Genomic DNA, 12,887 nt, shown 5'->3' with positions numbered 1-12,887 from the left:
TTGTTTATCAGAAATTTCATTGAACTCTGGAAGGTGGAATGGTCCTGGAATGGACTCCAACTTCCGGATTTGTTTTTCCAAATGGCTGTTGGTATTTTGAATAATCTGTTTTCCTCCCAGGATTTGAAATGGATCCTTTAAAATATGCTTATGTTCTTATACAAACCTGGGTCTGTTTCTGGATCTTTTCCTTTTCTGGTACTGTTTTTTTCCTCATGCCATACCACACTTTTAAAAAGTTGCTGTACCCCCTTTTTTTTTTTTTTGTGGTACGCGGGCCTCCCTCTGTTGTGGCCTCTCCCGTTGCGGAGCACAGGCTCCGGATGCGCAGGCTCAGCGGCCATGGCTCACGGGCCCAGCTGCTCCGCGGCATGTGGGATCCTCCCAGACCGGGGCGCGAACCCGGTTCCCCTGCATCGGCAGGCGGACGCGCAACCACTGCGCCACCAGGGAAGCCCCCTGTACCCCCTTTTTAAAAGGAAATATTTCAGGCGTACAGAAAGGTATGGAGACTATATAATACATGTCTGTGTACCAAATGTCAAGCTTTGTCATATTTTGCTATAGTAGATTTAGATCATTTTGCTTTTATCTTTTTTTTTTGAGCTGTAATTCCTATACATTAACCCTTTAAAAGTAGGCAACTTAATGCTTTTTAGTGAATTGACAAATTTGTGCAACCCTAACCACTATCTAATTCCATCATATCGTCCTCACCCCTAATGGAAGCACCCTCCGCATACGCCGGCTCTCCACATTGCTCCTCTGGCACCTGGGGACCACCCACCTAGTTTCTGCCTGCGCTGGATTTGCCTGCCTTGGACAGTTCATATAACTGGACTCATACAAATATGTGTCTGGCTTTTTTGTTTGACATAATGTTTTCAAGTTTCATCCATATTGTAGCCTGTATTGGTACTTCAAGGCCGAATAATATTCCATTGTATATCCGTGTGTCAATTGATGGACATTTGTGTTGTTTCTGCTTTTTGGCTACTGTGAATATAGCTATTGTTGAACATTCCCACACGAGGATTTCTGTAGACATGCTTTCAGTTCTCTTTCATGTGCGCCCAGGAGGCTGTTGGGAGTCATGTGGTAACTCTGTCTCTAACTTACTGAGCACCTGCCAAACTGTCTTCCAAAACAGCTAAGGCATTTTCCAGTCCACCAGCAACATATGATCTTCCCAACTTCTCCATATCCTTGCCAGTGTTTATTCTTCATTTTAAAAACTATACCCACCCCAGTGAGTATGAAGCGGTGTCTCATTGTAGTTTTGATTTTCATTTACCTTGAGAAGAACGATGTTGAACATCCTTTTTTCTTTGGAGAAATGTCTGTTCAGATCGTTGACTTTTGTAATAACAGCTTTATTGAGATACGATTCAAATCACCCATTTACAGTGTACGATTCAGTCGCTTTTGTTTTGATATATCTGAATCTTTAAAAAGTTATCCATGGTTTCTTCATTTCAGTTGACAATATATTCATTTTTAAATTTATGGACAGATGTTTGTTCCAAATTAACATTTGCGCATGTTCTTCATTATACACACATGTTGTAAGGATTTTTCATCTGCTTTCTGTGTTTTGCAGCAGCGTAAACTATGTTAAGACTAATCTTTTTTTCTCCTTTTTTTAAATTTTGGTTTGGCCTCAGGATTCTTTTTTTAAAATTGAAGTATAATTGATTTACCATATTATGTTTGTTTCAGGTGTATAATACAATGATTCAATAGTTTTATAGATTATACTCCATTCTTAAATTTATTATAAGTTGGGTATATTTATATCCTTGTAGCCTATTTATTTTATACATAGTATTTAGTTTATACTTATTGATTTCCTATCCCTATCTAGCCTCTCCCCACTTCCCTCATCCCACTGGTAACCCCTAGTTCTCTGTATCTGTGAATCTGTTTCTGTTTTGTTATATTCATTTGTTTATTTTTTAGATTCCACATATAAGTGATAACATACAGTAATTGTCTTTCTCTGTCTGACTTATTTCAGTAAACATAATACCCTCTAGGTCCATCCATGTTGTTGCAAATGGCAGAATTTCTTTTTTTATGGCTGAGTAATATTCCACTGCATGTATACACCACATCTTCTTTATCCATTCATCTTGATGGACACTTAGGTTGCTTTTGTATCTTGGCTATTGTAAATAATGCTGTTGTAAACATTGGGGAGCGTGTATCTTTTTGAATTAGTATTTTTGTTTTCTCTGGATATATATCAGAAATACAATAGAATTGCTGGACTGTATAGTAATTCTATTTTTAGTTTTTTGAGGAACATCCATACTATTTTCCATAGTGGCTGCACCATTTATATTCCCACCAACAGAGCACAAGGGTTCCCTTTTCTCCACATCATCACCAACATTTGTTGTTTTTGCTCTTTTTGACCATAGCCATTCTGACAGGTGTGAGGTGATATCTCATTGTTTTGATTTGCATCTCCCTGATGGTGAGCGATGTTGAGCATCATTTCATGTGCCTATTGGCCATCTGTATGTATTCTTTGGAAAAATGCCTATCCAGGTCTTCTGCCCACTTTTAATTGGTTTGTTTATTTATTTTTTTAATATTGAGTTGTATGAGATATTTATGTGTTTTACATATTAACCTCTTACTGGTCATATATCATTTGCAAACATTTTCTCCCATTCTGTAGGTCATCTCTTCATTTTTTCAGTGGTTTCCTTTGCTCTGCAAAAGCGTTTAAGTTTAATTAGGCCCCATTTGTTTAGTTTTGCTTTTGTTTCCTTTGCCTTAGGAGACAGATCCAAAAACAATATTGCTATGATTTATATCAAAGAGTGTTCTACCTTTGTTTTCTATTGGTTTTATGGTTTCTGGTCTTATATTTAGGTCTTTTATCCATTTTGAGTTTATTTTTGTATGGTGTGAGAAAATGTTCTAATTTCATTCTTTTACATGTAGGTGCCCAGTTTTCCCAGAACCATTTACCGAAGAGGCTGTCTTTTCCCCAGTGTATGTTTTTGCCTCCTTTGTTGTGGATTAATTGACCCTAAGTGCATGGGTTTATCTCTGGGCTCTCTATTCCGTTCCATTGATCTATGTGTCTGTTTTTGTGTCAGTACCAGACTGTTTTGATTACTGTAGCTTTGTAGTATAGTTTGAAGTCAGGGAGTGTGATACATCCAGCTTTATTCTTTTTTCTCAAGATTGCTTTGGCAATTCGGGGTCCTTTGTGTTTCCATATAAGTTTTACGATTATTTGTTCCAGTTCTGTGAAGAATGTCTGATAGGGATTACATTAAATCTGTAGATTGTTTTGGGTAGTATGGACATTTTAACAATATTAATTCTTCTAGTACATGAACATGGGATATCTTTCCATTTCTTTGTATCATCTTGAGATTTCTTTGTCAATGTTTTCAAAGTTTAGTTTTCAGAGTATATAGGTCTTTTGCCGCCTTGGTTAAGTTTATTCCTGGGTATTTTATTATTTTTGATGCAGTTTTATACAGGGTTGTTTTTTTAATTTCTCTTTCTGATAGTTTGTTATTAGTGTGTAGAAAAGCAGGACTAATCTCTTGTTGAGGGGTTGGGAGACTTCATTGTGAAATGTATTTTACTCCTTTCAGGGCTCACTCCTTTAGTCTCGGCTGTTTCTTTTCTCTGGAGCACAAAGTTAGTTAGCTTTTCTCTCTGGTAACTTTTAGGTTTTTCACTGCTTATCCTTGAGATTCTGCATTTTCATTACTGTGCATCTAAGTATAGTTTCTTTCATTCTTGTTAGTATTCAAGGTGGTGTTTCAGTCTGAAGACCAATGTCTTTTTTTTAGTTCTGGAAAGTCATAAGCCCTTATCTTTGTGAATATCCAGCATCCATTAGACATTAGCTGAAATACCCTGATCCCTTCTCTGTCTGTCATAACTGTTCCTTCTTACTTTTCATCTCTCTGCCTCTGTGTGCCTCAGTGCTGTGGCTGCAGTGGTCCTAGCTTCCGTCTAGCTCCCAAGGCTGACTTTTCCATCTAGGATTTGCCTCTTGTTTTTTCTCAGTCTCCCTGTGGGATTGGACGGGCACTGCTCCTGTCACTTACATGCTTTCCAGTGATGCTGGAGAGGACTGGGGTCCCTGCCAGGTGTGTTGTCCTGGTGGGTGATGGTCTCTTGGCTTCCCCGTTTCCTCCCTGGCATCGAAGCTGTCTGTAAGCTGCTCCTGTTCTTGTGATCCTCACCTGGGGTTGACGTCCTTGTCCTTCCTGCTGGCATCCTCTCCCGGGCCAATCCCGCCACCATGTCTGGAGCCCTGGAGGTGGGCTGCTGCCCTGTGCAGTGGAGTGCTCCTGCCCGCCTCCTGAAGGGGCTTCCTGCCTTGTTCTCCGCGTCTCAGGTGTTCTGTGTCACTGAGCTGTCCCGTTCTTGATCTGTCTTCTTCGTGTATCTGTCTGTCTTGTTTTGTGTATCTGCCTTATCTTTTACATGATATCTCTAGACTGTATGCTCTTTGGAGCAGACTGTAGCATCTAATCTGCCCATAACCCTGAAGTCACCTCTTGTACTGTGCATTTCACGATTTTCAGCATTTCCTCAAAGCTCCTGAGCTACCACTGACGACATCCTTTATTGGTTCTGAAGTTTTATGAATTTATTCTTTTGTTAAAAAGAAATATTTTCTGTCATTTCATTGAGCTTTAGGAGGGAAGCAAAGCAGTAGTGAACGGGTCTGACCTGGTTGTGAACCTGTTATGCTATGGGTGGGGAGGGGTTCACGGCGGCGTGTGGGGCAGTGCGGACCACTGTCTGCTCCCCCCCACACCCGCTGTCTCTTCCTTCCCTGCGGGGCAGTTACCCTACTCCCCTGAGCCTCCTCCTTCAGCACGCTGCCTGTTGCTCCTGCGTCGGTCGTCTGTGACGCGAGCGTGCCTTTCTCTTCCTAGTGCTGAGTTAAATGAGAACGCCATGCCCGTCCCTGGAGGGTCTCTCATTCCGATGCAAACCATGCCTGCAGAAAATGGGCCTGCTCTAAAGGTAACGATTCCTTCCACTTTCAAGGTTGCTCCACAGAGACTCCCCTGCCTCAAATCCTGGTTGTACAGGACACCTGGTGATCTCTGACGGCCACCAGAACGTCAGCTGTGTGAGAAGAGCATTGAGCCTCACTTCTCTAGGGAGAATCCTATTGTCACATCCCTCCCAAGAGTAGCTCAGGGTTTCTTCTCCATTTTTGAGGTATTTGTTGGTAGTTTTGTTTTTAGGGCGTCTCGGTGTTTTTGGGTTCGGGCTGTGCTTCCCTAGTGTCTCAGACTGTACGTGACACATAACAGGCACTAAATAAATATTGATGGATTGAGATTGACACTGATTGTGTTGTAACATAAGCAGCTTGTCTCAAATCCTGCCTCTCCTCTATCCATCTGCCGTACAGCCTTAGCAGGTCACAAGTCACAGAAACCCAGCTCATTGCCCAGTGAACGTTTCAATTTGCAAGTTAAACAAAAAATTATTTTTGTAGATGAACATTTACCATTTTGTTCTTTTATTGTGTAAGCACATTTATTGTAGAAATTTACCAAATATTTCATGAAAACAAAACATTAGAAATCACCTGATTCCTACTACCCAAAGACAGTGTATAGTTAATATTCAGGTGTATGGTTTCTCAGACTTAGGGGTTTAAAAAAGAAAACCTCAACCTAAAATACCTTTAATCAGGAAATTCCTTTCTGCTAATTAAAATTCTAAAAAGATACACTGACATCTCTCATCACTGAAAATCATTAGGTGGAACCCAAGATGTTTTTGGAACAGAGAAGGACATTTAGCCCAAAGATTTATTGCATATTGTACCAAACAGTGTGATAGGCTTTGAAAATTCAAAAATGAGTGAAACATGGCCTCTTCTTCCAAACTGCTTTCAGCACAGTTGGAGAGAGAATTTTGATAAGTTGTGGTAGAGATATGCACAGGCCGCCTGGGGGGCTCACTCAGGTCACAGGGTATGAGGGGGCGGAGTAGGAGGAGGGGTTGTGGGAGGAGACAGGCAGTTTTTCATATGTGAGATTAAAATTCAGTTGACATCGAACAGGAAGTGCAGTGTGGCCTGAAGACAGACAGGCAGAAATGTATAAATGAAGGGCATTTTCTGTTATGGACTACACCCTGGATACTTACTTCTCTTATTTCCAGACTGGAATTTTATCTGTTATCCTTTTAAAATTCTTCCTGTGCCCAGAAACACACACACACTGCAGTACAGAACTCTGTTTCTATAAGGTGCTTCAAATACTAATTAGACAAAAGTATTAACATTTGGGGGGGGTTATATGATACTCTTTGTGAACAGTGAAGCATCCATGTGGATAAGGAAGCATTGCAAGTTCAGGCGTGTCCTTAGTCATCATCTCCTGGGCTGAACCTTTAACCTCTGCCATCTGGTTTAAGAACTGAGAGCCGTGACAGTCCTAACCCTACGCAAGTTTTGTCTCACCAGAAGGAATAGTTGTATGAAAATTCACATGACACTTTAGCTTTTTAAAGTTCTGACTGTAGGCTAGGTTTCCCTCCAAACAAAAGTGGAATCACTAATAATCATGATTCCTGAGGGTCCCCTTCGTTTAAAGGTTAACACCATCCAGGCCTGGGTCCAAATTATACATTGAGAGGATATGGAAAAAAATCTAGTCTGGTGACTAATGGGTCATTTAACATCCGTGTATCTTGTCTTCTGTAGGATGCTACAGATGAATTGGATGCCTTGCTTTTATCTCTAACTGAGAATCTCATTGACCACACAACCACACCTCAGGTAAATAGGCTTTAAAACAGCAGGATGGAAAGGTATTTATGTTTGAAAATGTTCCCAGTAGGTTCCAGTTCTTGCCTTTTCTGCAGTTTAGTAAAACTTTTCATTTAATAAGAGTTTATATTTTGGTAACCACCTAGCATTGCCTTTCTATAGTGAAGTTCTGCCCACTTGAATGTTGCTGAGCCTCTTTGTAATTCAGCACCCTATTAAGTGGTGTGAGAGGGACATGTGGGGGTAAACCAGCTTCTGAAGAGTTCAGACAGTAAGACCTCCAGTTTTTAAAAACATTTACAGAAAGGTGGGAGCATAAGAGTGGTTGGCGTTAAACATACTGACCATTATTTGAGTTTGGGAGATACTGTGTTAAGTACTGTGACCATAATACAAAGAGAAAGCAATCCCTTCCCTCCAGAGACATACTGGGGTGAAAGGTACACAGATAGTTCATTTAGTGCCTTGTGAATGGCATGGCAGGAGTTGCCGTAGGGGTCACTCGAAGGCTTGCAAGTGAGGGCGGTCCTTCCCCTGACGTTTGCGCAGGTCACCAGCCCTCACACTCAGGTGTGTGTCTGCATCACTGGAGAGCGTAGGAAAGCACAGATTGCTGGCCTCCACTCTCGGGCTTTCGGATGTGGTGCATGTGGGCTGGGGCCCAAGAAGCTGCATTTCTGACATGTTCCCAGTGATGTGGCTGTGGGCCGGGAACCACCAGCTTAGGGCGATAATCAGAGACTTTACCAGGTGAGCAAGCAGAAAATAGAAGGGATGTTGGTGATATCGGGCTACAATAATCCTTTAACCAGATGAAATAGGTAACTTCTAAGGCCAATGCAAGATGGCCGGAAGCCCGGAGAAGGAATCCTTGGGGCCCAACTCAGACCACTTACTGCTTATTTATGCTGTCTCACAGGTAGGGGTAATACAGTGATGAAAATCAATTTGATTAAAGACTTTATTTAATCACTAATATATTTTTCCTTCCCTAAAAATTTAGAATGTTTTAAATAAAAATGTAAACTATGATGCATTTTAGATTCTGCATATGAGCTATCTGTTCTATTACACTTACTGATTTTTCTGTTGTTAGAACTGTAATACTCTTCTAATAACTTTTTTTTTTTTTTTTTTGGCTGCGTTGGGTCTTTGTTGCTGTGCGCAGGCTTTCTCTAGTTTCAGGGAGCGGGGGCTACTCTCGGTTGTGGCGCGCGGGCTTCTCATTGCGGAGGCTTCTCTTGTGGAGCACGGGCTCTAGGTGCATGGGCTTCAGTAGTTGTGGCATGCAGGCTCAGTAGGTGTGGCACATGGGCCCTAGAGCACAGGCTCAGTAGTTGTGGCTCGTGGGCTCTAGAGCGCAGGCTCAGTAGCTGTGGCATGCGGGCTCAGTAGTTGTGGCTCACGGTCCCTAGAGCACAAGCTCAGTAGTTGTGGCTCACGGGCCCTAGAGCGCAGGCTCAATAGTTGTGGTGCACGGGCATCATTGCTCCGCAGCATGTGGGATCTTCCCGGACCAGGGCTCAAACCCGTGTCCTCTGCATTGGCAGGCGTATTCTCAACCACTGCGCCACCAGGGAAGACCTCTAATAACTTTTAAGTGATTTTGATACGTGGTGAGGCCAGTCCAGCATCATTATGCAGGTGTTTTGCTGTTTTTGCTTGTTAATTCTTTCAGATGATTTTTAGAATAACTTTGTCAAGTCTCACTCCCTCTGAAAGCCTTTGAATTTTTATTTGTAATTACATTAAATTCATAAATTAACTTGTGGAAAGAACTGATATATTTGTGATAATTTGTCTTCTTAGCCAAGAGTACAGTATGTTTTTCTCATCCATGATTTCCTATTTCTCCTAAAAGTTTTGTAGTTACAGTCTCCCCAATATAAGTTTTATGTTTTCCTATTTTTATTTCCAGGTCCTTCATGTTTTTTTGCTATTGAGATTTTTTTTTCCCCATTATATTTAAAGAATTTAGGATTTAACCTAACAAAAGAGAGAGTCTCTAAATGTTCTCTGTAAGTCTTCTCTATTCTTCATTAGGTTAACTCCTAAATACTTCATAGTTTTGTTGATATTGTGAATGGTATTTAATTTTTTTTACTATTGGATTCATAAGTTAATTTTGTGTCTGGCAAACTTGATGAATTCTTTCAGTAGTCAATCTGCTGATTCTCTCAAATATTCTGTCAGTTTCTGGGGTGTCTTTAGTATCTCTGTCTAGAGTTATTGATTAATCCATTTCTTACCTATTGCTGGATCTTCCAATTTTTTGTATATTTTGAAGATAGGCTGTGAGATGCATATATGTTGACGGTAATTATACTTTCTGAGCTCCTTTTAGCACTTTAAAGTGTCCTTCTTCGCCCTTTTTTTCCTCTATTTCCCTTTTGACTGATAAAAAATTGACACCCTAGCTTTAAGTTTGAATCACCTTATGTATAATTTTCTGTCATTTTATTTTCAGCCTTTTTGTATCTGTTGGTTTTAAGTGGACCTTTCAGCGTTTTGCTGGATCTTGTTTTTAAAATCTTATTCAAGAGTCTGTATCTTCTGATTGAGTTTAGATCCATTTATATTTACTGTAATTATGGTTATTGTAGGACTTGTTTCTGCCAAACCATTTTTGTTTACTTTTACCATATTTCTTTTTTCTCTCTCTTTTATTTCCTGTGGTTAGAAGTGCATTTTCTTAATATTGGTGGGAAAGTCATATTTTGTATTTTTATTCTTTTGGTGGTTACCTAGATTACTAAAACCTGGACTTATATTAATTTTTTCTTATCAGAATCTGTCACCAGTGCAAGGACTAGTCTAAGTTTCCATAAAATAGGGGGGAGTTGGGAGTTCATTAGATTACAATTCTATATGCAGAAGTAAGATACAGAAAATTAAACGTTAAAAAGAATATAGCAAAGGCCCTGTGAGTCAGGAGCAGTGTGGGTGTTTTCATTGCTCTTTCCTCCATGCAGAGTTAGAAAATGGACTGTAGCTGGACAGAGCTTTCTTCTGTGTACTTTCTTTTTGCTCTTCATTTGAGTTAGTCACGGTCCACTGTTCAGCATGCTACCAAGAAGACTATGATTATTTGTAATGGACTGAAATGAAGTTTCAGAAAATAAATTTTAAATTGGATGCTAGGGGTGGGGGACAGTCCTAGTGAATGACCTGAAAGTAGTAGTAGCATTAGTAGTATTCTGGGAGTAGTAAGTTTTTAGATTAAAGAGATTCTTGAGATTATGACAGTTTCTTAAATGGTGACATATGGCATGTGTGCTGTAGCAAAGGACCTGGAGTTCAGAAGTCCATGTCAGCTCAAGGGCACCATTAAGACCTGCTCCCTGCCCCCCACCCCAGTGCATTTCATAGTAGAAGAAAGCATTATGAGTATAATTATGGAAATAAGTCAGTGTTCCCTGAAAGTAAATACACATGTACAATTTTTTTCAGGTATCTTCCATATCCACGATCACACCCCGTTGGATTGTGCCAGTAAGTTAATGATATTTGCAATTTTTCTTTCCATTACCCTTTCAGAATGAGGCCTGAAGGAATACCAGGTTCTTATTTTTCCTTGAAAACATGGGGTCATCATCAAACCTCTTCTGATTGAACATACTGGCTTCAAACTAGAGGTTTAATTTTTCTGTTTGTAAATACTTAAGGGTGCTGACAAAAACAAAAATAAAAGTCTGATGTGAAGGAAGGTAGAAAAACAAAGCAGCTGTCACAGTGAACATCACCCTTCTCATCACCGTCATCACTGGAGAAGATGACGTGGGGCTGAGTGCTGGCTGCGGGGCAGGTGTGGCCACCTCCGCTCAGACGGCCCGCATGTTTCCCTCAGCAGAGTGCTGCCCTTCCTAACGGGCTTGCAGGAGACAAAGGGCTCTCGCCGGCCGGGAAGGAGGGGCCTGGCAACGGAGGTGTGGTCTCCCTCATCTCTCCCCCAGCGCCGTTCTTCGTGGATGCTGTGACCAGGTGAGGAATCTTTTCTCAGTTGCAGTTCTCAGGCCTCTGTTAGGAGGAAAAAATAACGAAATTAATTGTACTTAAAGCAATAATGTCAATTCTCCTCTAGTTGAACTTAATTGAAACTGAATAAATCTTTTCTGTGATTATTATTTAGAGTAGTGTTTTTTTCTTTTTTCTTGTCAGTAGCAATCTTCTACAAAATTATGAAGTAGACCTTACTTTTTTTTTTAATGAAGTCTTTATTAGATAAAGATATGAGCAGGTTTATCTTTAAAATTTTGTATTTGTTTTAAAATTGATTTACGTCTTTTCCTCTCATGCTTTACTGTTAGGTTGTCCATGAATACAGGGGAGGAGGCTCAGATAAGGGTGGGGTAGGGGATTCCCAAGGTGAGGGCTCTGATGTAGCTTTTACCACAGGCTTATTTTAGCATATCACTTGCCACAGACAGAGCTTTTGTTCAGCATGTAGTTCTTCATCTTTTAATTGTTAGGACCAAGACTGTGCCTGTTTTGCAGAAGATCTATAATTGCCTCATTTCTCACCTCAGACATCTTCCTGGTGTGTCTACTGTTCCTCACATCCTCCTGGTGTTGAGAATGCGGGTCGGTCAAAGTAGATGCTTTAGAGAACAAAATCCCTGATTATAACAGAAAAGTTATTAGAGATAATTAACTTGAGAGAAATTCATAGTTTCATTTTAAAATTGTTGTCTTATCTCCATAGTCTTTAATATAATTGTTCACTCAGCAAACACTTACTGTCTGCTAGGTACCAGGCATTGCTTGTGTCTGGCACTGAAGGTAGGCGTGAACAGGACAGACATGGGGCCTATTTTCCTAAACATCTGTATGCTGGTAGTTCCCACTGCAGACATAGGGATTGTGTGCAGAGGGCCAGGTGATAATTCTTCGTAATTGAGTTCACACAGTAAAATGCAAGTTCATAAGGACTTCCAAATGAGAAGTTACAGATGACATCAGAGCTTGTCTCCATTCCTTCCCAAAGCAAAGTAGTCATAAAGGAATTAGATCAAAGATGACAGGTAGTACACCTGAAACTAATATAATATGTCAGTATCTCAGTAAGGAAAACATGGCCAGTAAATCAGTGAAACAGTTGAGTCCAGAAACAAATCACACAAGTATAGTTATCTGATTTATGAAAAATGATAGTACAGTGCTGAAGGGAAAGAGTGATCTTTCAGTAAATCAGCCTGACAAGTTAAATATCCTTGTGGGAAAAAATTAATCTTGACCCAACCTCTTACTACACACCAAAATCTACTATAGGTGGATTGCAAATCTAAATATGTGAAATGTCCAATGATAAAGCTTTGAGAAGAAAATATAAGTGAACGTCCTGTGGCCTTGAAATAGGCAAAGATTTTTTAAGCAGGTCACAAAAAGCTTCAATCATACAGGAAAAACTGATAACTTGGATTGTGTCCAAAACTCCTATTCAGGGACTTCCCTGGTGGCACAGTGGTTAAGAATCCGCCTGCCAGTGCAGGAGGCACGGGTTCAAGCCCTGGTCTGGAAAGATCCCACATGCCACAGGGCAACTAAGCCCGTGCGCCACAACTGCTGAGCCTGTGCTCTAGAGCCCACGAGCCACAACTACTGGGCCCGCGTGCCACAACTACTGAAGCCCGTGCTCCTAGAGCCCATGCTCCGCAACAAGAGAAGCCACTGCAATGAGAAGCCCGCACACTGCAAGGAAGAGTGGCCCCCGCTTGCTGCAGCTAGAGAAGGCCTGCATGCAGCAACGAAGACCCAACACAGCCAAAAATAAATAAATAGATAAAATTTTAAAATTTAAAAAAAAAACAACTCCTATTCATCAAAAGATATTATTTCAAGCACTCAAAAAGGAAGCCACACAGTGGAGAAGACAACCGCACTTCCCCCTCCCTTTGACTCTGTGTCTCTCTCATAAAGAACTCATATCCAGAATATATAAAGAGCTCTTGTGAATCAGTAAGAAAAAGAGAGCTTAATAGAAAAATTGGCAAAAGAATTGAATAGGCAGTTCAGAAGAGGGTGTCCAGATGGCCCATCTTGACAAGTTATTGAGAAATACAAATTCAGACCACTATGTGATACCACTGCATACACCTAGAACCGC

The 12,887-nt window shown here is 40.6% G+C and overlaps 1 protein-coding gene across 5 annotated transcripts in view; it reads left to right on the top strand.

The window, feature by feature from the left end:
- The window catches only part of EPB41L5 (erythrocyte membrane protein band 4.1 like 5), a 155,795-nt gene that overhangs the window by 134,559 nt on the left and 8,349 nt on the right, over positions 1-12,887 (top strand). The window contains exons 21-25 of one of the 5 annotated variants that reach the window (XR_008618334.1): positions 4,926-5,016; positions 6,719-6,793; positions 7,597-7,703; positions 10,235-10,276; positions 10,632-10,698. Coding sequence is in view for 3 of the 5 variants with exons in the window: in XM_024117102.3 (XP_023972870.1) it covers positions 4,926-5,016; positions 6,719-6,793; positions 10,235-10,276; positions 10,632-10,765 (342 nt within the window). In the remaining 2 variants the exon portion in view is untranslated. The other 4 variants (XR_008618335.1, XM_028501578.2, XM_024117102.3 and 1 more) reach the window with 4 other exon arrangements.

The sequence above is a fragment of the Physeter macrocephalus genome, chromosome 2 (assembly GCF_002837175.3).
Source record: "Physeter macrocephalus isolate SW-GA chromosome 2, ASM283717v5, whole genome shotgun sequence".
Taxonomy (NCBI): Eukaryota; Metazoa; Chordata; class Mammalia; order Artiodactyla; family Physeteridae; genus Physeter; species Physeter macrocephalus.
Note: the sequence above shows the minus strand (reverse complement) of the source record. Positions and strands in the feature narration are given on the sequence as shown.